This window comes from Tasmannia lanceolata, unplaced genomic scaffold (genome assembly GCF_043159265.1).
Source record: "Tasmannia lanceolata isolate RefF3 unplaced genomic scaffold, GAP_Taslan_0.1 ptg000012l, whole genome shotgun sequence".
NCBI lineage: Eukaryota > Viridiplantae > Streptophyta > Magnoliopsida > Canellales > Winteraceae > Tasmannia > Tasmannia lanceolata.
The window spans coordinates 40,616,745-40,641,440 of NW_027518689.1; the positions used below are offsets into that span (position 1 = coordinate 40,616,745).

Consider the following 24,696-nt stretch of genomic DNA (forward strand, 5'->3'; position numbering starts at 1 on the left):
AGCCAAAAAAAATTCACAGGAAGTTAAACATTGAAGTGAAGAATTTCTTATGTCCTGTTTGAATTGTGGGAAAAACATTTATGATAGATTTTTTTTCCTTGGGGCAAAAGTTTTTACTTTTACGATTTAGAGGGAAATGATATAATTATGGTTAATTTAGAGGTAAATTATCATAAATTGAAGTCCCTGTAAGTTAAAATTCAATAGGTTGGGTTCAAGTACTCATTTTTCATGTGTGAAAAAAGTAAGAAAATTTAGAAACGTTTTTTATATCCAAAATTTTCCAAAAATTTCATAATCCAAACAAGGCCTAGGAATGATAAACTCAGGAGTGCACCTGCAAAAATAAGATGAAAGGGCGCCCTTGAGTTTAGTATTCCTCGAATTTCTTACAACAAGAAATTACGTGAAGGTAGAGGTGTAATCCGGTGAAAAGGACTATTTCACTAAATGCTAGAGCTGCTGGCAGTACCATGTTTTGATAAGTGCACAAACTCCTCATCTTTTATCTTTCAAACAGCTGCCGAAGGTTATTACTTATTACAGTGCTCAAAAAGCTGTAAGAAGGAAACTAAAAGGGAATAAACAAGCTGAATTTGTGCAACTATAAAAACATTGTAGTGCCAGTATCATTACCTTAAGTAAATTGGCAATATAACGGGGCAGGGATGGGGGGTTTCTAATTTTCTATTCTTCTTTCCTTTTGCGGCGTCTACATTGATGAATAGTTTCAGAGATCGGATTATTATTTACTCTCCCAAAATCAAAATGTCTCTCTATAAATACCAACCATCGGAGAAAAACTCCTTTCTTCAGAGAAGATGAACAGCAACAAGTTCCAAATCTTCGATTCTCTTACGGCCTAGTAAGAGCGGTTTCTCATGGCCAACCGCGTCTACGAAGTTTGGGAAGGAAAAAATGTAAGATTTTCATTCTTTTTTTAGCGGTTTTTTTGTGATTTTTGTAGATTTTAGCACTTGGGTATGTTCGGATCATGGTGTGAAATTGTGGGTTTTGATTGATTTAGTGGCTAGTTTCTTTAGTATTTGAATTGGGTGGTGTTGGATGTGAGACTGTTGGTCGATTTTGGCACTTGAAGGTGTGGTGTGTTTTATTTGACTTGGTGCTTTCTTTAGAGTTTACTTGAATTGGGTTATAGGTGATAATGATATGCTTATTGGCTTATTTTTGTATGTGGGTCTTTGTCATTTTTGTGTTCGAGGATTTTGTTCCAGAGGATGTTTTATGGTTTATGAGATAGTAGGGGTGGGGGGAGTGGGTGGTGGAGAGGAAGGAATCAAGAAATCATCGAACATTTTGGCATTTTCCCTTGTGAGAGTACATCTATGGGTGATGTTGGGAAAGTTGCCTTGTTTCCCACATAATATGTTTCCTAATTGTGGTTGGAAACCAATTAGGAAATAGCCTCTTGGTTTTCTACAAAACCTATACTAGAGAGTGGGTCTGTAGCTCCTGTGGGTTTTTGGCAAGAGGCTTGGGGTGTGTCGCCTACCTCAAGGAGAGAGGGGGGGGGGGAGGTTCTTGCTCGGGTTTTTCTTCTTGGATTTCTTCTTGGGTTTCTCTTGGGTACGGTCTTGGGTGAGAGAAGCAAGGAAAGGGTTGCGGGTTTGTGGGTTTGGGTTTAATCCATTGTAATCCTCGTATATTGTTTTTCTCATAGTGAAGATCGTGTTTCTCGCCCGTGGATGTACGCTGGGCCGAACCACGTAAATTTTGGTGTTCATCTTGTGGCTTGTGTTTCTTTTTTACTTTTCCGTTAATTTGTGCACGATCGGATCGGATTTGCCTGGCAGATTTTCTCAATAAGTGGTATCAGAGCTGTGGTTGGAGCGATCATTGAGGCGGAGTGGAGTGATCGTGGGTCTTGAGATTTCTAAAACCTGGAAGGCATGGGATGATCTACTACTCTCTTGCTGACGGAAAGAAGGGCGAGAAATTAGAAAACAATGGATGGTCTCCTTCTTCTCTTGTCTCCCATCCAGGATTTTGAGGAAATCCAAGATTCTAAAATCCGAGTATCCAAACGGCCCCTTACTCTATTCATTGTCCCTACCATCATCTACTACCCTTGACGTCTCCTTTGCATGCCCATAGAGCTTGGAGCATTCCAACGCCGCCTAGAATTCATGTTTTTAGGTGAATGACTTGCCTCAACAAAATCCTCACCGTGGATCACTTTCGGAATCATAGAATGATTATTACTGACCACTGTGCCTTATGCCTCGAGGCATGTGAGACTATAGATCACTTATTATTTCTTGCAGGGTTACTGGAGCTATTTGGTCCTTCATCCTTCAGTTATTTCACATTGCATGTCTTTTCCCATATCATATTGATAAGCTCTTTGAGGAGTGGTTGTACGCTCCTTGTCCGATCAGGGGATGAAGGTTCTGGAGCCTAGCTCTTCTAGTCTTACTATGGACCACTTGGAAGGAAAGGAGTAATTACATATTCAACGGGAAAGCCATAAATATCCGAAGCCTTTGTCAATGGATCTTCTCCTTGATGTTGTATTGGGCCAACAGTTTGACTGAATTTAGAGGCATCAAGATTAACTCCCTTAGAAGATCCTGAGATAATATTCGGACTAGGATGATCTCATCGCTAAGGTGACTCTTAAGTGAACTCCAACATCTTTTGGGAGCGTTGAGCTCAACTTTAATGGGTCCAACCTAGGGAATCCTGGAGTGTCTCGCATTGGAGGCATCCTACCTGAGGCAGATGGTGTGACAAGGTGGGCTTACTCTGATCCACTGGGTATTTCTGATGCTATTAAATGCAAAAGTGTACTCTCCTAATTTCCATCCGCTTCGTAGATGAGGAAGACCTTGATCGACTAATTGTGGAAGGGGATTCCCTCGATGTGATCCTTCATGATATTTTCTTTTTATATATGATGGAATGATGGAATGAAAAAGATTGTTCTTTGTTGCTTTGCAAAATCGTGGATGTAAAATCTACTTTCCCAAGGTGCAAGGCCTAGGATTCCTATGGTGTGATGCCTCATAATTGCTAGTGGGATTCTAGCACCATCTTCTTCTCCAAGGTGCAAAGCTTTGAAAACTTGGTGCGAAGCGTAGGAAAGATATGGAGTGATTCTAGGTCTAATCTCTCTTTATTTTTTTTTGAATGGTCAAAAATTCATTAATCGGATTGAGACGGTCAAAGATATACATAAATTATAGAAACACCAATAATTACAATACATAAAGATGACGCTCAAGGAAGAAGAAAATCATATTATTCCAATGATGCCAAATTAACACCCCTTCTAGCGAGAGAGTCAGCCACCCCATTGTCCGATCTTCTAACATGGTGAAAAGATGCAGCAGAGGAACCAACAATATCTCTAATCTCATTGAAATAATCCGCAAAACGCCAAGGAAACAGATGTGATCCAGAAAGCCAACGTATGACATTGAGAGAGTCCCCTTCAACCACTATACGATCAAAATTCTCCCCCTTCAATAGTTTAATCCCTTTATGCACCGCCCTAACTTCCGCCTCATTTGAATCGGTAATGCCCAAAGAACCCGCAAAAGACCATTTAACCTCACCCATCTCATCCCGCAACACCTGTCCGATGTTGTCCAGTCCCAGATTGCCAAGAATAGAGCCATCGAAGTTCAACTTAACGAAGCCACTCGCTGGCGGTTCCCAAGACTGAGAAAGGGGAGAAACTATATGTGAACTACAACACTGTACCAATATTTGCTTGATTTGCCATACTTCCCTCCCTCCTCGGATCCACCCCTCTAGTCACTTCTCTCTAGCTGTTAGCCCAAGGGTTCAACGATCACCCAAGTTTTGACTGATCACAAACCTCAATTGATTGGAAAATAAGTACTCACAATTTGCCTTGTAGAATACATGCTGTTTCAGGACAAAGTTAAAGTGGTGAAGATTCACGGCTAAGTGAAAACCAAATGGAGATTCACTTTATGAAGCTCACAGCAAATGAATATCACAACACAACATCAAGGGACCATGAAGATCTATGGCTATCAACTTCGTGAAGTTTCAAAGCAATCAAGCAAAGACGGTTGAAGATTGTCTAGAGTTAGGAGTCATATCTCCACTTTGGAATGTAAATCAAACTCCCATAGGTCTAAGTGTGGTTCAAGGCTATAAACACTCCCTAAGAGACCTAAAGAACCCTTTGAAAACAACCAAAGAAACCCCCAAAGTTTAAATACAAAAATGGTTTTTCGAAGTTTGTTCGAGCACCTGAAGGTGTGCTCGACACCCTCTTTGGGCATCCGAGAAACCTGGTTTTGTCATCCGAATACAAAGGCAATTTCTAACAGAGAACTGAAAATTTGTAGGGTTCGTCGGACTCCCGAAAGGGATGTTTGAGCGTCCGAAGGTCTACTTCAGACTTCCGATACACAGGCAATTTCTAACAGAGAATTGAAAAATTACAGGGTTCTCTTTGGACTCCCGAAAGGGATGTTCAGGCATCCGAATCGGACGTCCGAATATATACCTCGGACTTCCGAATACGAAGGCAGATTTTGTCGGGTGTCCAAAGCCCCTTGTCGGGTGTTAGAGTCGAGCGTCCGAAGCCCATTCCGAGCATCCGAAATTTGAATTTCTGACCTTTTTTAAACGCAACGACTAGTTGCTTGGACTTCCGAAGGGATTCAGAGTAGCCTCTTAGATGACCGTTGGGAAACCCACTTTTCACTCTCAAAACTATAAATATGGGTCTCCCTTTGCATTTAACACTCTGGATACACTAATTTTCAGAAAAAAAAAAAAACACACACACACACACTGGATACACTAAGTATATTTTTTTCAAGCTTGCAAACATCTTAAATTCTTCACCCAAAAGCATTTGACTCTCTCATTAATTCTTAATCCTTGAATTTTCACATCATTTTAGTGGGAGATTTGAGTTAGGAATTTAGGATTCATTGTAAGAGAGAGATCTTTGAGTTTATCATTATATCAAGCCTAAGAGAGCGTTTCAAGTTCTTCTTTGTAAGCAAGAATTGTAGTGTGTTGAGAGGGATTCTATCCTTGCCTTTGGTGTGTATGAGGCCCTCCGATCCGGGCTTGGTGTGGTATCGGATATAGTGGAGACCAACGACAAGTGGACGTAGGGAAGGCCCGAACCACTCTAAATCTCGGTGTCATTTCTCTTGGCTCTTCCTTCCTCTCTATGTTGTGTGGTGATTGGTAACATCTTTACCTTGCCCCTTTTAAATTCATATCTTAACAAGGGTTAGTTAGTTTTAATTTGTATTAACACTCCCTTAATTTTTTAAACAACCCAATTCAACCCCCTCTTGGGTTGCCTTTTGGAATTTCACCAGCCATACCAGAGATCGAAGCTAGAAACAAATTTAAAGGAAGGGATTTTGCCCAAGAAATAGTAAGCACCGTCACCTTAGATGCAAGGTAAGAAGCACTCCTAACCAGTCCCTTAAAAATTCTTGCATTTCTTTCCTTCCAATCACCCATAACACTGCTAAAAACGATATAAGCCACAAAATTTTGCCCTTTCTTTCCATGGAGAGAAAAACCAATTATCAGACGCCTGGAAAATGTCCTCAAGAAAGACCCAAGGAGTATCAAACCTCTTCAACACACTTCCTCAAATTTCCCTTGCCACCTTGCAATGGAAAAAAGATGGTTAGCCGATTCTCCATCCTCAGCACAAAGAGCACAATGATCTCTCTCTTGCTTTTTTTGAAGAGAGAGAGAGAGAGAGAGAGAGAGAGAGAGAGAGAGAGAGAGAGAGAGAGAGAGAGAGCTTTATTTTCTTACTTTTTTTGCATGATAAATTTCTTGCTTTAATTCTCTTTATTTTCAGTTCTTGATCTCCATGTATTATTCTTTGATCCTTGAGCCCCTTATTCTCGCAAAAAACGCTTGCCTATACCTTCCCGGCCTACGTTTGCACATTCCTGGCATATGTCTGTACCCTTTTAACCCTATCATAAACCTAGTAGAAATAGTTTTTCAATTTAATCACATATTTTAGGATCTAAAACCCTAATTTCCACCATCCTTTTACACTTAATGTCCTTTTCATAGATCCGCCCTACATCATATTTGATATCAGAGCGAATGACTGAAGTATCAGTCCTTCATTCAATCATCCTACATAATCTGCAGACACAATAGAAGAGACTCGAATAGGCTGGCAGGGCATTCAGTTAGATTTCACCTTGTTTGGGGAGCAGAAAATAGCGAGGCTGATCAACTTGCTAGAAAGGAGTAGGCTGACCCATTTTGGAGATGTTTCATTTTTTACCTTCTTTTCTTGTTTGTATTGCTGTATTTTTTTGTCCTATTCTCTTCTTTCCTCTCCTTCTGTAGCAGTTTTAGACCACCACAGTTATTTTAATAAAATCATTACTATTCAATAAAATAGAGTTTCTGTGCTTGTAAGGTTCGCAAAGGTAAGGGTAAAACTTTTAGGTAGTCGCAAGGCAACGGGTTAGATTCTAAGTTGTTTGAGAGGCTTCCAGGTAAGGGGAATGGTGGGGAACGGGGTTTCCTGGGGTTATGGGGATTTGGCTGTAGGCTTTAGATTTCTTGGATGGGTGATGGAAGGTGTGTGTTTCTAGGCAGTTGTATGATTGAGATGGAATTTTTTGGGCAGCAGTGTTTCTGGGTGGGAGTTCTGGCAGATGTAACGGCTGATATGGGATTTTAGGGTAGTAGCAGGTGTGTAAGCTTAAGGGGATTTGATTGCAGGGTGGAAGGGGAAGGAGAGGGGTGTTGAAGGTTGATATGGGAAGGGGAAGAGGGGTAGTGAAGGTTTCTGGGGAAAGGTGAGGCTGACGAGCAGTCTTGAGGTAGGGATATGGTTGCTAGTTTGTAGAGAAGGGGAAGAAGGGTGGTTGATGGCAGTCATGAGGTTGAGGGTTAGTAGGTAAGTGGTTGTGGACTCGTGGGCAGCCCTTGTCTAAGAACCACAAAAAATTAAAAATAAAAGTAGGAGGGGTTGAGAAGAAGAAGAGAAGAAAAAGGTAAGGGAAAGATAGTACCTGGAGTCACACATGGATTTCAAAGGCTTCACACCTATGAAGAAGATAAGGTCTCACATCGGCTCAAGCAAAGAAATATGGATGCATTCAGTATCAATATCATTATATATCTATCTATCTATCTATCTATATATATAAACAGAAAAAATCCCGCAAAAATCCTAAGGGGCTCTGTTTTAAAAGCTTGAACAAAATAGAAACTAGCCCTATTTAGAAACATGTTAAAAAATGGAAACTAGAAATCCCACAAAAATCCTAAGGGGCTCTGTTTTAAAAGCTTGAACAAAAATAGAAACTAGCCCTATTTAGAAACTCAACTCAACTCAACTCAACTCAACTCAACAAAGCCTTTGTCCCAAACTAGCCCTATTTAGAAACATGTTAAAAAATGGAAACTAGACCTGTAAACAAATTAAACTCGTAATGACTTCAGATCTCTCACATGGACCTTTTCTTACTACAATAGCTACCACGACTCTTAATTAGACCACTTATAGGATTCCAAATAAGCACTGAAAACCTCCATTCAACCTCCACGAAAATAATCAGTGGGCCCTAGGTGCAATAAGTGGCTTTAGTGTCAAAAGGGCTGGGGTCAATAATGGTAATGACAGTCACTTTAACAATGGCCTCAAAATTGGTCAGGGTATCCGAGACACCCTGAAAAGTGTAGGAAGTGAGGGAGGGTCCCCCATCAAATTATTGATGTATCTATTATGGTGGATAAGATGATCCATGGCCAATATTTTTTAGGTAAGCTGCCCAACAAAAACCAATGACTAGGGTGTCTGGAACAAAAAGTCTCCCTAATGTCGGTCATGCTAAAATAGAAGGATATAACAATGAAATATCATTGGAGCATCATTTCCAAAGTCGCTTATCCGGCCCCTCCTGGTGTAGGAGTCATCAAGCATTCCCTTGTAAGCTGGCCAATGGATTGTCAGATCCACAAACTATTCTAAAAGAGAAGTCTTCACTTCCCTTGTCTAGGGGCATTGGACAAAGCATGTCCAAAGAAGTTTCTTTTAAATTCCCACAAAATCAACAAGATAACACATTTCTATGTTCAAAGAACTAATTATGGCACCTATCTCCACAAAAAAGGCACATCCTGTTGGCTCAGTGTAGTGGTACCCAATTATACTAGATGATTGAGGAGCTAAAAGGATTATGGGCACACTTCTTTCATGAAGTATGGAGGCTATTGATTTGTAGGAAGAACACATGGGTGGGTTTTAACGTTGACCTAATGCAAAATTTTCTGGAGGATTAACAAAGGTATTAAATATCCCAAAGGTGAAAAATCTGTACTTGCCTTGCCCTAGGGTATTAGACAAGTATGTGCACTTGACCAGAAAAAACAGAAAAAAGGATGTGTACTTGCATTGTCCAGGGGTGAATTATGTATGTATATTCCTCTGCTCACTGTATGTGATACCCAATAAGTATAGTTGGATGACCGAGGAGTGAAAAGGTTGCTGAACCACATCCCTCATGGAGCTTTGGAGGGGGTGCGAATTCGTAGGAGGCAAATATGGATTTTGGTTCTCTCTAGTCAACCTTGCCCTATTACGTGATTTTGTGGAGGATTCAGCTAGAGTGGACTGATTGAATCTCTAATTTAGAAGCTAAGGGTTAGATATAGGTGCTTGAGGGTATTTTAATAGAAATGGTAGTGTATGCTCTTCCTACGATCCTACCTTACTCTTTGGGGTTTCTAATACCTCTTTTAGCTTGTTTCTATATTCTATTTTTCTTTTGACCAATTGGAAAGGATATGCCTTCACTTTTATTTATCTTTGGCATATCGGTTCCATGGACCAAAACCTAAAGGTTGCAGCATCTGACTCGTACTGGTCGCACATGGTGCTTGCCCACACTTAGATTGTTATTTGACTTGGGGCCAAGCAATAGCAGGTCATTATCAGGTTGGAAGGTTATTGTCAGTCAGCGTACTGTACATTTCTCATTTCCTGATTTTTCTTGCTAAATTTTTGTTATGCTATTTTTATTTTTATTTTCATTTCAATTTTTTTTAAATTTTGGTTCTGAATTTTTACTAGTCCTCTAACACATTTTTTGTGCCTTTTCTGCAGAGGTTTATCTTTGGCGGAAGGTTGATATTTGGACCTGATGCTAGGTCATTGCTTATCACTGTATCACTCATTCTTGTTCCAATTGTGATCTTTTGTGTATTTGTCGCAAGAAATCTTCTCCACAAATTTCCTGCATATAATGCAGGATATGCAATTATGGCGGTTGCAATTGCCTTTACAATCTATGTGAGTCCTCTTTAGTCTTGTTTTACTTGGCCCATTGTATGTGACATTTTTCTCATTCTTATTTTTGAAATAACCAAACTTCATTAGCGGAACATTTAAAACATTGACTATTGTCTTTGACCTAGTGTGGGTAGGCATTTATGCAGTCATTGCTCTAGTTAATTTGTTGTCAGGGCAATTTATGTAACTTCGGGCATCTTGTTCCGTATGAAAATTCTTTTCACATATTTCCATCTTCACTTTCTTTTTTTGGAATGGTAAAAATAAAATTTATGTTCTCGTCTTTCAAGTTTCAACTCAAGAATGTTATTTTTTCTTTGACACAAGTTCTATCTTTAAGACATATTCCAAGATTGGCTAATGAAATGGCAGGCCTATCTAGAAGTGGTGTGGAAAGGGATATTTTGATCATTGGCAATTCGGTTTTGTTATAGAGTAAATTATTGTATATTGATGTTGTTTGTACGGCTTTTTGATGTACTTCAGTTATTTGGGACATCTCATCCTGTTTTGCTATGCTTCTAGTTTTACTTTAAGAAAGTTTCTTTGATATCCTAAAATGAAAAATTTGTTAACTCTAACCACTTATTACCTGCATGGGTATCTGATATCAGCCTGAGCATTTAAAGTTGATCTTTTCTGCCATTATATCAATATTGGAGCATGGCTGATAAAAACTGAGCGTATCGTACAATTCATTATCAACTTTTTTGGTTGTAAAAATAGAAGGTATTAGAAAATAAGAAGAAATTATGGGAAATAGAGAAAATCAGAAGTTTTACAGCATAAATACGCCAGATACATATAAAAATGCATTATGGTGATACACAATATTCTCTCACATTACTAATCCAAAAATATGATCCATATCACCCCAGTTGATATGTATCAGATGATGTTTCAATCCACGTTTTGTGTTGTTAATCTTATTTAGGAATTTTTGTGCCAGTCTTCCATTATCTTGATCATCAAGATCGATCGCAGGTTGTTAAGATCTTCGGATTCTGTTTCTTCATTGATAAAGTTGCAGTTTCTTGTAGAACCACACCGATTGAGTATGGCCATTGACCTCACAACTACTACTATCATGTCTTCTCAAATCATGTGAACTGCTTACTAAATATTATTTGTCCTTTCGTTCTTCTCTGGTGGATGGATTTCTTTCCTCAGGTTCAATATACCTTTTGTTTTTTTGTCATTGTCTGTTGAGTGGTGGACTGACATCAGAATGGTTTTTATTCTTTATTTTGTTAAGTTGTTTAGCTTGCATGAATTATTTAACTCGCATAGCTTTGTTTCTTTTTCTAATTGTTGACTAATTCATGTTTCTGATTGTTTTATATGCTTTCTAAACTACTTAATTATGTTCAGAAACATATTCTTGTGGTCTACATCCTTCAGATTTTTTTTTGAATGATACATCCTTCAGATTATTTTTTTTTTTTTTGAATGATCAGATTATTCTCCTTTTTAATCCATAAAATTTTCCAGTTATTTTTTTGGCAAAAATTGTACTCGAACACTTGTTTATCACATAATGCAATATTTTTACTAGATATTATTTGTCCATCTCTTATTCTGTGGCGGGTGCCTTTCTTTCATCTTCACTTCAACATATCTTTTGTCCTCATTATAGACTGATGAGTGGTGGAATCACTATGGATTTTCTTCTTTATTTTGATAAGTTGTTTGGCGTGCATAAATTTGTAGTTAACTATTACAATATGCTTTCGGCCCTATCTCATGCTCTCCTTACCACCCTCTCACACTGTGAACAGGGATTCCATGATTTTTTTTCATGGTTGCCCAACATGCCCAATGTGTTTTCTAATACCATTAAAATTATTCTCCTTGTTTTTTTCCCCATAATTTTAGTTCCTGTACTTGAGTTGATGACAGTTGCATACACATATCTCTCTCATTTTTATTGTTTTTATCTTAATCCCTAAGTTGGTTTTCTTAGGTACTAGTGCTGCTTCTTGTTACTTCTGCCCGAGACCCCGGTATTATTCCACGCGCTTCACATCCACCAGAGGAGTTATGTTTTGATTCTTCAGCTTCAGCTGAAGTTGGTGGAAGAAAAACACCGACCCTTCAGTTTCCTCGGACCAAAGAAGTTTTGGTTCATGGTATACCTGTGAAGGTCAAATACTGCGACACATGCATGCTTTATCGTCCTCCTCGTTGCTCTCATTGCTCCATCTGCGATAATTGTGTGGAACGCTTTGATCATCATTGTCCCTGGGTGGGTCAATGCATTGCAAAGGTATGATATTTAGCATGCGGTTTCCTTCAACATTTTTGACTTTTTCCATTTGGCTAATGATTTTCCTTTTCTTTCTTTTTTCTCTCATATTGGAAGCACCATATTGATGGAGTAAAAAGAGGTAGGGGCAGAGTAGGTTACCTGGAACGCGGTTCGTTCCGGTACGCGGTACAGGAACGGGTACGGGGTACGATGGTAGTCCAGTACGCGGTATGATGAGGGTATATATATATGAGAAAACGGTTTTTACACACATGTGTAGATAAGTTATCTACACACTAGCTTAAAATACAATGGAGGGCATATTGTTTGGGTGATCCAAACCATTCATTTGATTGGCCCTCAATGGAGGGCATATATATATATATATATATATATATATATATATATAATTTCATATATTTTTACAAGAATGTCATTCCATAGTACACACTACACACATTTAATACACAAAATATAAAAACCTCGTGTATGTCATACATATTTTTTCAAAAAGAAAGTTCCCGTTGGAATATATGAATATCCTTCGATAGTCCATACTACATCAATTTAATAAAAAAATAAAAAAACCTCATGTATGCCCTACATATTTCTTTCAAAATAAAGCTCTAGTTCCAATTCAACCCAAAATATATAAAATTTGTAGCTCTCTCCATCTCTCTTCTAGTCTATATGCATCTCTCTCTCTTTCTCTCCCGCGGGTCGCCGCGGTTCGTCATTTTTGGCGATCCGGGTCGTTAGTGAACCACGTTTCAGATCGTACGACCCCGGATCGCGGATCGGAGGGCGAATGGTGAATCCGGTAACTCCGGCAGACCGAAAACAGCTTGGGTAGAAACAGTGAGGAAAGACTTGATAGCTAGGAACATAACAGAGAGCATGACCTTGGATAGGATAGAATGGAAGAAAATGTACCACGTAGAAGAACCCAATTAGAGCTAGGATTAGAGCCGGGTAGATTCCTTTCACCTTCTTCATGAAATTTTTCTAAAGGATTCATTTAGCCGACCCCAACTAGTTTGGGACAAAGGCTTTGTTGAGTTGAGTATTGGAAGCACCATATTGTAAAACTTTCGTGCTGTACGTTTTCTATATTATCATGAAGCTATGAAGTATCTAATAAAAATATCTAAATTTAAGGTCCATGATAGGAATCAGAACCCTCTGACATGAGGAGGACCTTCCTCCAAAGCTCCAATGCTCCAATGCTCCAATACTAATATGGAGGAGGAGGGCATAAGTGGGGGATGCCCTAGCCCATAGGGGTCATGTCTTTTATTTTATTGTAGGGGCAACTAGGTCTTTATATTATTAATTCACTTAAGTTATTGAGTTGCTTAAGAGGCCCCACATGACATCATGTCACTTAGTTACTTAAGTGCATGGTTTTAAATTTCCACGGAAATAGACATGAAATGACTGAAATGTTTTTGTTTCCATCCCTGCCGAACCGATACTAAAACCAAAACACAGCGAAACCAAAATCATAAGTGCATTAGTGGTATACTATTTCAGTATCCATTACATAATTATATTTATACGAATTGCATGTGAAATGGGGTGTATGTATTATATATACATATTTGTATGAATTACATGTGGTATGTATTGAATTATCAGACATGTGCGACAACACTTATCACTAAGTGGTGCCCTCCTCCCCCGGGTCTTCCTAAAATGAACTTTGACGGTTCTAGCCTTGGCAACCCTGGTCCTTCAAGGATTGGAGGGATTCTTCGAGACGAGCATGGTGACACGATTTGGGCTTTCTCCGGTCCTATAAGCTTGTCAGATTCTAATGAGGTGGAGATTAGAGCAGCTCTTCAAGGGATTAGATATGCCGAATCTACAAACTTAGCTAAAGTTATTTTGGAGGGGGATTCAAGCAATTTAATAAGGTGGCTCCAAGGTAGTAAGACCTTTCCTTGGAGATTTGCGGCTTGGATGGATGAGATTAGGGATCGGGTTAGAGGAGTGGAGATGGCTTTCCAACACGTCAACCTTTCTGCTAACTCCGAGGCGGATAAACTGGCGTGGGAGGGGGTGGGAAGACAGGAGCTGATGTTGTTTGATTTTCTACCTCCTTAAGACTTTTTTCCCTCTCTGTTTCTTTTGTATTGTTCTCTTAGTCTACCCTCTCAGTCGGCTCCATTATTTGTTCCTTTCATTATTATTAATGTCATCTTTACCATTCAAAAAAAAAGAAGAAACTTTATCACTAGGTGTTAGATGTTATGAAACCATTATGCATGCATGTCTTACTTATGTGATGGTTTCTAAGTGTGTATTTGTGCTTATTCTACCATTTCCCGAAGTTTCATCGTAAAATTCTATCGTTTGCATATGTTTTCACGTGTTTACATAATTTTACAGGATTTCCACCGAATATTTAGATTTAAACCGAAACCATAGTTACCAGAGTGGAAGGCGAGTGAGAGAAGCAATGTGGGAAGCGAGGGGTTTAAAAAAGAGAAAATGCAGGAAGTGAAAAGCTCTAAAGATAATAAAGAGAGAATGTCATTGAAATTCAACATGATGCATGTAATAAGCCTCGTTGGAAGCGAACTAGAAGTATATAGAGAAAGTAGGATTGCAGTAGGCTAGGAATCACGGGTACTCTCCCGGGGCTCCCGCACCCGCACCCGACACGTATGGGATGCGGGTATGTCCGGGTACGTCCGGGGTACGCTCCGGGTACGTTATGTACCCCATTTGTTTTTTAAAAAAAACACCAGTTTTGGTGGTTGGGTGCGTGTCGGGTGCGCACCACGCGTACCCGACACGTCCTGCTTCTTCTTGCTGTTTCTCTTTCCTCTCCTGTACTTCTCTCTACTTTCCTGTACTCGGTATTTACATGTAAACCATTTAAGTAAATGTCCATTTACTTAAGATTTACATGTAAATAACGGAATACCCCACTTTTGGATTTATTAAAAATAGTTTCAACACCCAAATCTAAAAGGAAAAAAAGTCAACTCTCCAGTTCTAGTACAAAATTCAAAGAAAAAGGGTCGGGTCAAAATTTTAACTTTCTTAACTTCCAAACGGTGGGGTATTTTTCAAATTTTAAAAATTCATAAAATCTATTTTGTCCAAACATTATTAAATCCCAAAAGTCCGGTAAAAAAAATCTCATAATTTGGTCTCTAAAAATTATTCATCTTGTCAGGCACTGGTCAACACACTGGTCACAGACTTTTTGTTTCTAATGAATGATGTATTGATGCCTCATGTTATGAAATATGGAACTTAATCACTTATGAAATGAAGAGTAATATTAGAATTTTCTATTTTGGTAATGTTATTGTTATTTGATTGCTGTACAATTTTTATTTTTTATTTTTTATTTTTATAAATATATAATAAAATATTAAAATATATTATTATATTCGGCGTACCCGAACGTACCCCACCCGGTTTTTTTGGCAAATCATGTACTCACGTACCCGTGTCGTGTCGTACCCGCACCCCGTACCCGTGCTTCATAGGCAGTAGGTTAGGGAAGAAGGGTTAATATAGTTAAGGATTACAAGTAAAATAGAACACAACTAATTAAAATTACAAGTTTTAGGAATTTACAGTTTCACATGTTTTATTCATGTATATTTAATATTAAATTCTTGGAAAACACCATTCAAGAAAAAAAAATCAATCCACATAATTTTTATTTGAAACTTAATATGAGTTTTCAAGTTTAAAATTCACTCTTTTTTTTAATTAAATGTGTTTCTTCGGTATTGTCTAAAGGAGAAAATATTCTTTTGGAAAGAAATAATCACCTAAATAGAAAGCATACTCTTAATTAAGAGGAAAAGCATAGGAAGCACGCTTCCCCTAAATTTTGGAAGTGATAAGAACTTAGCTTTCGGAGTAAGTTTTCGGTAACTATGTTCGAAACATTTCCATTTCCATGGCAACCGAAACCGAAATTTAACCTTGCTTAAGTGACCACTGACCAAAGGGGACCGCCTTTCAACCGGGGGAAATTGTCCATGTTTTCCCAGGTTTTGAGTAAGCTTTGTGTCCATGTTCAGTTAGGAGAGGTTTATATGCATCAAGTTTAGGGGTTTGTGTACGTTCATGTAAGATCTGTACGTACTCCTTTAAGATCTGTACGTTCATGTAAGATCTGTATGTACGTTCATGTAACATTTCCATCTCCTGCTGCTCCCACAAAGCTTGACCATATCTCCCCAGCAGATGAGGAAAAATCGAAAATGGCACTCCTTTTTGAAGATGTTGAAAGGCTGGAATCAGAATCCAAATTTGCAAATTGTTTGGTTGGCTACTTTATTGGTAAGACCTTATTTTATCTCTCTTCGGGAGACCCTCCTACGCAAATGGAAGCTTTCTGGAGCTCTCCAATTGTATACTTTGGAGAATGGTTTTATGCTTTTTAAGTTTTCCTGCGCGGAGGATTGCACTCGGGTCCTAGAAGATTCAGCCCTGAACTATGCAGGTCGTCCTCTCATTCTCCAAAGATGGGATCCTGATTCCTCATTGGAAAAAAAGAGTATTCCCGAAATCCCCGTTTGGATTAGGCTTCCAGGTCTTCATCTTAAAATTTGGAACCACCATTGTTAAGTAGGATCACAAGCTTGATCGGTAAACCTCTCTACATGGACTCCCATACAGCGAATTCTACTAGGCTAAACTACGCAAGAATGTGTGTCCAAATTAGTGCTACGCAAACTCTGCCGGAGTTCATCACTCTTAGAACCTCGATAGGTGAGATTACCCAACAAGTCACCTATGATTGGAAGCCAAAATCTTGTTCTATTTGCTGTGATTTCAGTCATTGCACTGAAGAGTGCTCTCACCTTCCTAGACAAAGTCATTCTAGTATTCATCATGAAGTTGCTCAAAAGAAAGAATCGAGACCTGTGCAGATTAGAAAAGAGCAAATAGCCATCCAGCCTCCCAAGCCCAAACTCGATCAGGATATAAGCCACTCAATTCAAAAAGCTACAAACAGATTTTCTGTTTTGGATGAGGAGTCATTGTGTAATCTCGATCATGTGACCAATCAAATGGTCAATGGTAAATGCAATAAAGCTGTCTTCAACAATTCTCCTTCCAATGGCCCTCCAAACGAAGATCCCCTAGAAGAAGCCCCTTGGCAGCTAGTGCACAGCAAGAAAGATAAAAAGGGAAAATCTCCGGTGCTTCTTCTCCGCATGTCCCCTTCTAGCGTGCTCCCCTCTTTTTATCAAAATCCCCTCCCAAATTAGGATAGTTTGGGCTTTATTTGTCTTTGTTTGGTATTTTGTTGTTAGCACTTTGGTTGCTAGTTTTGGGGCTGCTGCCCTCGCTTTGTTTTGTGTTTGGTTGGCCCTCTCATTGGCCCTATCCTTTGTAGGTTTCCCCCTCTGCATGTAGAGGGGTTGCTTCTTCTAGCTTCATGTATATCTTTCTATTTTATCAAATTCATCTGGTAGGGGTCCTGCCTAACCCCAGCTTACCCATCAAAAAAAAAAAAATGTAAGATCTGTACGTTCATGGTGCGGGGACACCTTGTTCCCCCGTATTCTGTAAGATCTTTTTTCAATGGAATGGATTGTTAATTTTCAAAAATAAAAAATAAAAAATTAGGGGTTTGTGTCGACCAAGCCCAAGCTTAGCCTGATCAGCTTGTGATTGGTTATTGTTATTAGATGCATAGTAGGATTAGAATTCTAGTTTAAGTCCTTAAATTTTTGTGGGGATTGCATTTATGTATATTGTAATGGCTTTTGGCTGTATCAACACGCTTGAATGAAATATGAAGTTTATGGTTTGAGGATGGGTGCGATGCCTCTTCCTAAATGTGATCCTTAGAGATCTAAAGTGTTCCTGAGCTCGAGCTCAGATAAACTTATCTGAGCTTGAGCTCAAAAACACATGTGGCCCCACATTTTTGGGGGCATCCAAAGCATTCATTTGGAAGGCCCTTCCATGGATAGGGTGTGTACCAAAAATTAGATCAATAGGATCATCCTAACCCAATCAAAGGTGGAGGGGAAAATGGACAGACACTGTGTCTCCATGTTTCTGCCCATTTTTTCCCTCCACAAATGGCAGGGTTAGGATGATCCTATAGGGCTGATTTTTGGCACACACCCTATCCATGGAAGGGCCTTCCAAATGAATGCTTTGGATGCCCCAAAAAATGTGGGGTGTGTGTGTTGCCAGTTGGATCTCAACCGTCGATTTATAAGAAGATATATTGGTAGTTAGGACTCGGCTTGCTGTTCTCATTTTTGTTCACATTATATGCATTTTAGATGTGGGATTTACATTCTTTAATCATATACTGTCACTAAATCAAGTTAATTTCTTTATTATGATCTCATATTTTCCACATACCTTCATCCTATTAAGACGTGGTCTCTTTAAATTCATTAATGTAGATTCCCATATCTATGTGCAGCGGAACTACCGTTACTTCTTCCTATTTGTTTCTTCATCAACTCTTCTGTGCATCTATGTGTTTGCCATGTCAGCGTTGTACATCAAGATTCTCATGGATGGGGATTATCCCACAGTTTGGAAGGCAATGAAAGAATCTCCTGCATCTGTGGTACTCATGGCCTATTGTTTCATTTCTTTGTGGTTTGTTGGGGGTCTTACTGGTTTTCACTTGTACCTTATAAGCACTAACCAGGTCAGTTTCTTTCTCCTATTCGAAAAATACCTTTTTTTTATGTTTTCCTCATTCATACTGTTCTTCCTATTTTGAGCTTTATTTTTGTTTTGATTTACTACTGGGATGGATCTAAATTAATTGCAAGATTCTCCTTTTCTGATTCCTTCAACTACTTGACTACCAATTCTTTAGAGAACAAATCAAACATATACTAGCTTTTGTGGCAGCATCACCATGGTTATGTTTACCTCTTCCCCGCTCTAGATTTATTTAAAGTTTTAAACATCATAATGTTCATAATGCAAATTGTCTTCGTAATACATATCCAATCCTTATATAATTATATTCCTATCAGAACATTCTTCTTGACTTTAAGCCTCATGATTTTTTTTTGAACAGTTGACTTTAAGCCTCATGATGTTCATAATGCAAATTGTCTTTATTTATTTTTATGACTTTGGGGATCCCCTACCCCTTTTTAGGGCGGGACTAATCCCTACGGATGCACGCAATCACCCGTAAACCACGTGCATTGGGTAACTACGGGGGGATTCGAACTCGCGTCTATGGGGAGCAAACCCACGATGCCAGCCGACATGCCAACCCCATCCGGGTTTAACAATTGTCTTTATAATGCATATCCATTCCTTATATTCCTATCTTAGGACATTCTTCTTGACTTTTCATCTTTCTTAGATCTAATTGCATTAATCAGATATTGCAAATTTTCTTGCTTATGCAACTGTTCAGACCACATATGAGAATTTTCGATACAGAGCGGACAACCGGCTTAATGTCTACCACCGAGGTTGTCTGAATAATTTTCTAGAAGTTTTCTGCACAAGGATACCATCTTCAAGAAACAAATTCCGTGCTTACATACAAGAGGAGGTAGCAAAATCTCCAGCAACTCAGAGTCGAGAGAGGGAAGTTAATTATGCAACTGTAGACCCACGCTCAAAAGTCGAAGAAGATCTAGAGATAGGTGGGGATCTATTAAAGATTTCCCAACGCCGTAACTTTGAAGAATTTGATGAAGAGATGCACGGCAGAGGCAGCAACGGGCAGCATAGTGTTGCCTCAGAGGCCGAATTTGTTGTGGGCTCGAATCAGCAACCTCCCATTGTTAGATCGGAGGCACACCACTCTAGTTGGGGTAGGAGAAGTGCGAGTTGGGAGATCTCACCTGACATTCTTGCCATGAATTCTGCGGTCACCGAAAGCTAAATTGACTTTGGTTAGTTTCTTTTGAATTTCGGTCTTACATACAAAGACGACACGCTCAGAATAGAATGTTCCCTTGATGGGTTGCACTGGTTCAATCTGGATTATTGTTAGTGAAACCATTGACCCATTTACAGATTTACAAATACCTCTTCCAGGTAAAGTACTACCCTTTCTGGGATGCAAATTCTATTTCCTTAAAAAGGCAGTAGGCCTGTGTAAACTGTTGGAGAAGGTGGGGATGAAAGAGGCAATCTGCACTTGATATTGTGTCACAGTTTGTTGAGTTTTGTGAATCTTGGTGTTGGGTTGATTCTTTTTGTAAATGTACCACTTCTGGAAGTCCAGTAATCTGCACTGATTTTCTTCATTGAACCTTTTCCTCAGACTTATCTGCCAGTATGTTGGGTAAAACCCATTACTTTTTATGATGATATATGGTCATTGGTATAGTACTGTACATGGTGATTGGGTTAGTGGTTAAAAACTAAGCCAAGGTAAGAGGGACGAGTTGGGCGAGTCAATGATTGATGTTGTCAATTTTTTCATTAATTTGGCCTAATTGAATTCTAATTGACCTGTATGGCAAAACTTAGAACTTGGTCGAGAACTCGGTCAAGGTAAAACTGAGTCAACTCAGGCTGTGTATCTAGCACTTTTATTGCACTTGAGATTGAGTTTCTGGAATTATTTATTTTATTTTTAATTCAAAAGAGTTCTATCAAAGAAGAAGAGTAGTAGTCAAAGAACAAGAATTAAAATTGCTCATCTAATTCCCAAATCAGAGCCAAGAAAAGTATGTTCCATTTGTAAAGATAAATTTTTTTTGGGAAATGATAAGGTTTCTTACATAGCATTTGTTAAAAGTTTTAAAGTTCATAACTTGATATTTATATGTATCCTTTTCCACAAATTCATTGCTTTCATTCTGCCCCATTTATTTATCAAGAAATCAGCTTGTTAGTGGTTCTAAAACTAAAGATAAAATGTTGCATTTGTCATAAAATCAGTATTAAGGCATGCCCACAACCAAAAGCGGGTCACATTTATTAGCTCCTCTGCAACTTCTAATAGTTTGTTCATTGAGCTTTGAAACCTTACATAGATAGGGGTTGTGCCTGTAGCTCGATTAGATGAGGTTTTGTATGTTAACTTTGAGGTCATTGGTTCAATCTCACCTACTAAAAATTGCATATGTAGTTAGGGCTCTATTAAGGTTGGCTTGTCCCAACCCTAACCCAACCCCTACCCGTGCTAAAATTGAGTTGAGCCCGTTGGATTCGGATTCATCCCGGTCCTGGTTGAAAGAGAAATGGCCTAAACTGCTAGACTACAGGAGTATACATGCCTAATCCATATGGTTTATGGATCCTAAACTGTAGGGAGCAACTATTTAGAATTGTCGATTATAATGTAATGGTATAACAAGAATCTTCCCGGCTTTTAAGCTTGTAAGTATTTTTTTTGAGGCTTTTGATATTGGCACTTCCATATTTTAATAATTGCACAAACTTCGCTTGTTTTTTTCTTTTTTAATTAGCTACTCATAGCTTTTTGGGAACTCTAATGACATTCGACAGCTGTTTACAAAGGAAAAGACAAGCTTATTAAAACATTATAGTGGCAAAAGCAGTAGTCTTTTTTTTTTCTTCCATTAACACATCCTAACAGCTACTGTCTTTTCAGTTAATTGATATTGGCACTACCATGCTTTAATAATTACACTAAATGAGCTTGTCTTTTATTTTTAATTTGGCTTCCGACAGCTTCTTGGGAACTGTAACGATCATTTATAGCTGTTTAAACAATAAAAGACAGTCTGAGTTAGTGCAAGTAGAAAAATATGGTCGTGCCAATATCATTAGCCTTCATTTATATTTGAAATAATATAACCACTTCTTTATTTATATTTGAAATAATATACCAACAAACTGTTCTAAGGAAAAGAAAAGAAAAGGAAAAAACCTACACAAGACCTCAAGTATTATCGTTGATTGAAAACATGAACACACTAAAGCTCAGCGTGTTCATCCTCATCCACTACACTGGACAAGTAGTCCCTGCTCTCTGGGTTCCTTTCAGAACAATTAGCCCGTATCTCACCTTTCTTCCCTGTCAACACACTCAACTGACCCATCTTCACCATCGAATACGCGAAATGCTCGAAGAACAACGTCTCATTCTTCGCGAACCTCTTCACGATCGGCTTCGTGATATCATTAGTATACAAATCCTGGTCCGACGTGAAGAGGCCCTCCCGTTTCATGAGGTCTACATAGTACTTGTTGTCGAAGAGATTCGGGGTTCGAATATCCAACACAGTGGTGTTAGGGGTGTCTACGGCTGGGCAGGTTTCGTAGAGTATATCAGCGTAGTCCTCATCCATGGTGGAATCCTGGGTAGGGTAAAGACGGTCGGTGAATGAAGGGCAGTGGCCAATTCCGATGGTGTGTCCGCCGGAGAGTGCGACTAGATCGGTGGCGTCGAGGTTCTTCTTGGAAAGTGCGGCGATGAGGGTGTCAGCATCACTGGTGGGAGCGGGGAGGTTAGCTAGCGTTGTGTTTCTTGTCGCGAAGTTTAGGCCGTCTCGCCGGCCTAGGGGAACGCTGTAGTCGGGACCGCCGGACTGCGGTGACAAATAGAAGGTTGTTTTTGTTAGTGTTGAAGTATAAATGATTCAAAAATACAGTTTCACTTTTTTCAGAAGATTTTGTCTCTATTCATGAGGTGGCTGCTCTCACATGCAACAGCCCATCCTCAAAATGCCTTCTGCAATGGATGCTAACAAATCCCTAAGTTTTATTTTATTTTTTATTGTTGGCCAAATATTGACTATGCTAGGCAGGTGAGCTCTGTCCGTCTTGATCGTTGACCGTTGGATATCCCTTGCCATTATCTGAAAATTTATACGCATGATAGGGGCATTTTAGTCAATTTCAGCCCGACAATGTAAGGCTCTTTCATCTCTGTCCCACTCACAAGAGGTGAAAAATCTCTAGCATGTATGATGAATGAGCTACATGCTTGTATTCATCATTCCACCCTTGATATTTGATCCAACAGCAACACACTCTCCTTCAGCATATAATTTCTCTAAAAGAGAGATATATACAAGAGAGCGTAGATATCATTCTTGGGATAAAATACCCAAGACAGAATCAGGATCGGACGGCTGAGATCACAAGTTAAAAGAAGGATAGAAAGAGAGAGATAGAGAGAGAATCTTACAAGGGCAACTGAGTCACGAGCAGCTAGAGCGGTGATATCAGCACATGAGACAACTCGGCCGCATTCCTTCTCGACTCGGTCCTGAAGATCATCGATCACCTTAAACCCGGCGGGCCTCAGCGTCAAATTTGGTGGTGCGTCTTGCTCGCTTGGACCACTCGCCGATCCGTCTAGCAGAACGGACCCATCACAGCCCTACATTGTACCACCCCCAAAACGAACATAAATAAATGAATATACATACTGGAAATGATATTTCCACCCCTTTTCCAAGCGTTTCATGATTTCCTTGTTCGTAATTTTGGATAGCCCTGTTTGGATTGCTGGAATTTTCTGGAAAAGTTTGGAAAGGAAAAAATATTTCTAAAATTTCCTACTTTCTTTAAACAACCAACCCTATTCAATTTTTACTTGAAGGGACCTTCAATTTATGATAATATTCCTCTAAATTAAGCATAAACATTTCATTTTCCTCTAATTTGTGGAAAGAAAAAAAATCACAAGAAAAGGTTTTCCATCAGAAACCGGTACCGAAACCGAAATTTTAAACCTTGCTTACGGGTTGCATCAAGAGCTTATTAACTGTTGCAACTTGGATTATTTTTCCTTTTAGGCATGTTAAGATAAGATTGCATGAATTTTCTGAAAAGGTTTGTAAAAGAAAAACTTTTAAGTTTGATTTAGAGGGACCTATCCCTCTAAATAAGCCATAACTATATCATTTCCCTCTAAACTGGGGAGACAAAACTATTTTTCAAGCCCGGTATGTTAAGTATAAATGATTAAATAACACCTACTCTTCAAAACCCAACATCTTGATATTAAAAGACTAAGCTTTTGGAGTAATTGGTTGTTTCACAGGGTGTAATAAGTGTGATTGCGCCTATGCCGATGTTAGAGAAAGGTACCTTAACGAAACAGTCGTGGAAGTGAATTCGAAGCAGGGCTGCAGCAAGGCCTATGTCCTTCTTGAACACCTTCTTTAGCTCTTTCCTAACTATGCTTTCCAAATTTGGGCAACTAGATTTATAGAAAGTCCATGAAAGTCCCTTCTTCAGAGGAGGAGAACTATAGGCTTCTGAGAAGGAGGAGAGCGAAAAGAGAGAGAAGAGTAGAACAAAGAAGACAGAAATAGATGCCATGGCAGCTGTTTCAAAACTCTGTTTTGGTTCCTACAAAGTAAGGTAGAGGCATGCTTTTATAGCAGATATTGACTAAGATGCTCTGCGCATCTTATTAAAACGCTCTAGTGTTGATATCATTTCCCTCAAAATTAACCACAAACATAGCATTTCCTAGAAAGGAAAACTTTTCATATGTTTTTCTCAGTGGAAATGTTTTTCCGCGATAAATGATTTTTTTTACCATTTGCTCAACTTATTCGCCATGGAAAATTTCCTAACCATTGATAGGATTATCCAAACAATTTATACAACCCTCTGTGAGATAATTTTGGGCCCCGCTAATTTAGGTTGGAGCCCAGTAAAAGAATGGTTTCGATCATAAAGTGGAATGGGTCCCATTGATTAAATACTGCCTTGAACAAATTTTATTTTCAATTAAAGAGGCAAGCTCAAGCCGTAGAACAAAATAAATTATTTTCTCAGTCAGGAAAGAAGCTGTCATCGAGAATTATCCATAACATGTCATGTTTATCGACTATATATTGGTAAAGCATAGGCAATATAACGGTCATAGACATATTAAGTTAAAAAAAATAGTAAATATATTTGTATAATGCATTAAAAATAAAATACTAGTAAAATAACATTTAATTTTACTTTAAAGAAAAAACATTTAGGTTTCACCCAGAAAATCTAAACCGTTGAATTTTTTAGATTGTTGTCGGAAAGTGAAATGGATACCATTAGAATGGAAGGAGACTCCCTAAATGTCATTAGGTGGTTGGAAGGTCGGTAAAATATTAAATTAATATTAAAAAAACAGTTTTTTTGGGTCAAATTTTGGAAAAACCAAAATTTCGACCGAAATAAATGAACATTTTGGTTTTGGTCAATTTCGGAGTTGATCTCCACCGAAATTTTG

The 24,696-nt window shown here is 38.8% G+C and overlaps 2 protein-coding genes across 2 annotated transcripts; one reads left to right on the plus strand and one right to left on the minus strand.

The window, feature by feature from the left end:
• The first annotated feature begins 677 nt into the window (after positions 1–677).
• LOC143888219 (protein S-acyltransferase 8-like) lies at positions 678–19,882 on the plus strand. Its single transcript, XM_077392578.1, has 5 exons — positions 678–920; positions 9,122–9,307; positions 11,271–11,573; positions 17,983–18,216; positions 18,949–19,882. The coding sequence occupies exons 1-5, from the start codon at positions 882–884 to the stop codon at positions 19,423–19,425; spliced, it is 1,239 nt and encodes a 412-aa protein (XP_077248693.1). The 5' UTR covers positions 678–881; the 3' UTR covers positions 19,426–19,882.
• A 1,384-nt stretch (positions 19,883–21,266) lies between these two features.
• Positions 21,267–23,841, minus strand: LOC143888220 (peroxidase 12-like). Its single transcript, XM_077392579.1, has 3 exons — positions 23,559–23,841; positions 22,651–22,845; positions 21,267–22,048 (listed from the first exon to the last, which is right to left on the minus strand). Exons 1-3 carry the CDS (start codon positions 23,790–23,792, stop codon positions 21,434–21,436), a joined length of 1,044 nt encoding a protein of 347 aa, XP_077248694.1. The 5' UTR covers positions 23,793–23,841; the 3' UTR covers positions 21,267–21,433.
• Between the last annotated feature and the right edge of the window lie 855 nt (positions 23,842–24,696).

Coding starts and splice junctions, on each gene's coding strand:
- LOC143888220 (XM_077392579.1), bottom strand. CDS start 23,792: ATGGCATCTATTTCTGTCTTCTTTGTTCTACTCTTCTCTCTCTTTTCG. Junction 22,846..23,558: donor TCCACGACTGTTTCGTTAAG/GTACCTTTCTCT, acceptor GGTACAATGTAG/GGCTGTGATGGGTCCGTTCT. Junction 22,049..22,650: donor CTCGTGACTCAGTTGCCCTT/GTAAGATTCTCT, acceptor TTGTCACCGCAG/TCCGGCGGTCCCGACTACAG.
- LOC143888219 (XM_077392578.1), top strand. CDS start 882: ATGGCCAACCGCGTCTACGAAGTTTGGGAAGGAAAAAAT. Junction 11,574..17,982: donor TGGGTCAATGCATTGCAAAG/GTATGATATTTA, acceptor ATCTATGTGCAG/CGGAACTACCGTTACTTCTT. Junction 18,217..18,948: donor ACCTTATAAGCACTAACCAG/GTCAGTTTCTTT, acceptor GCAACTGTTCAG/ACCACATATGAGAATTTTCG.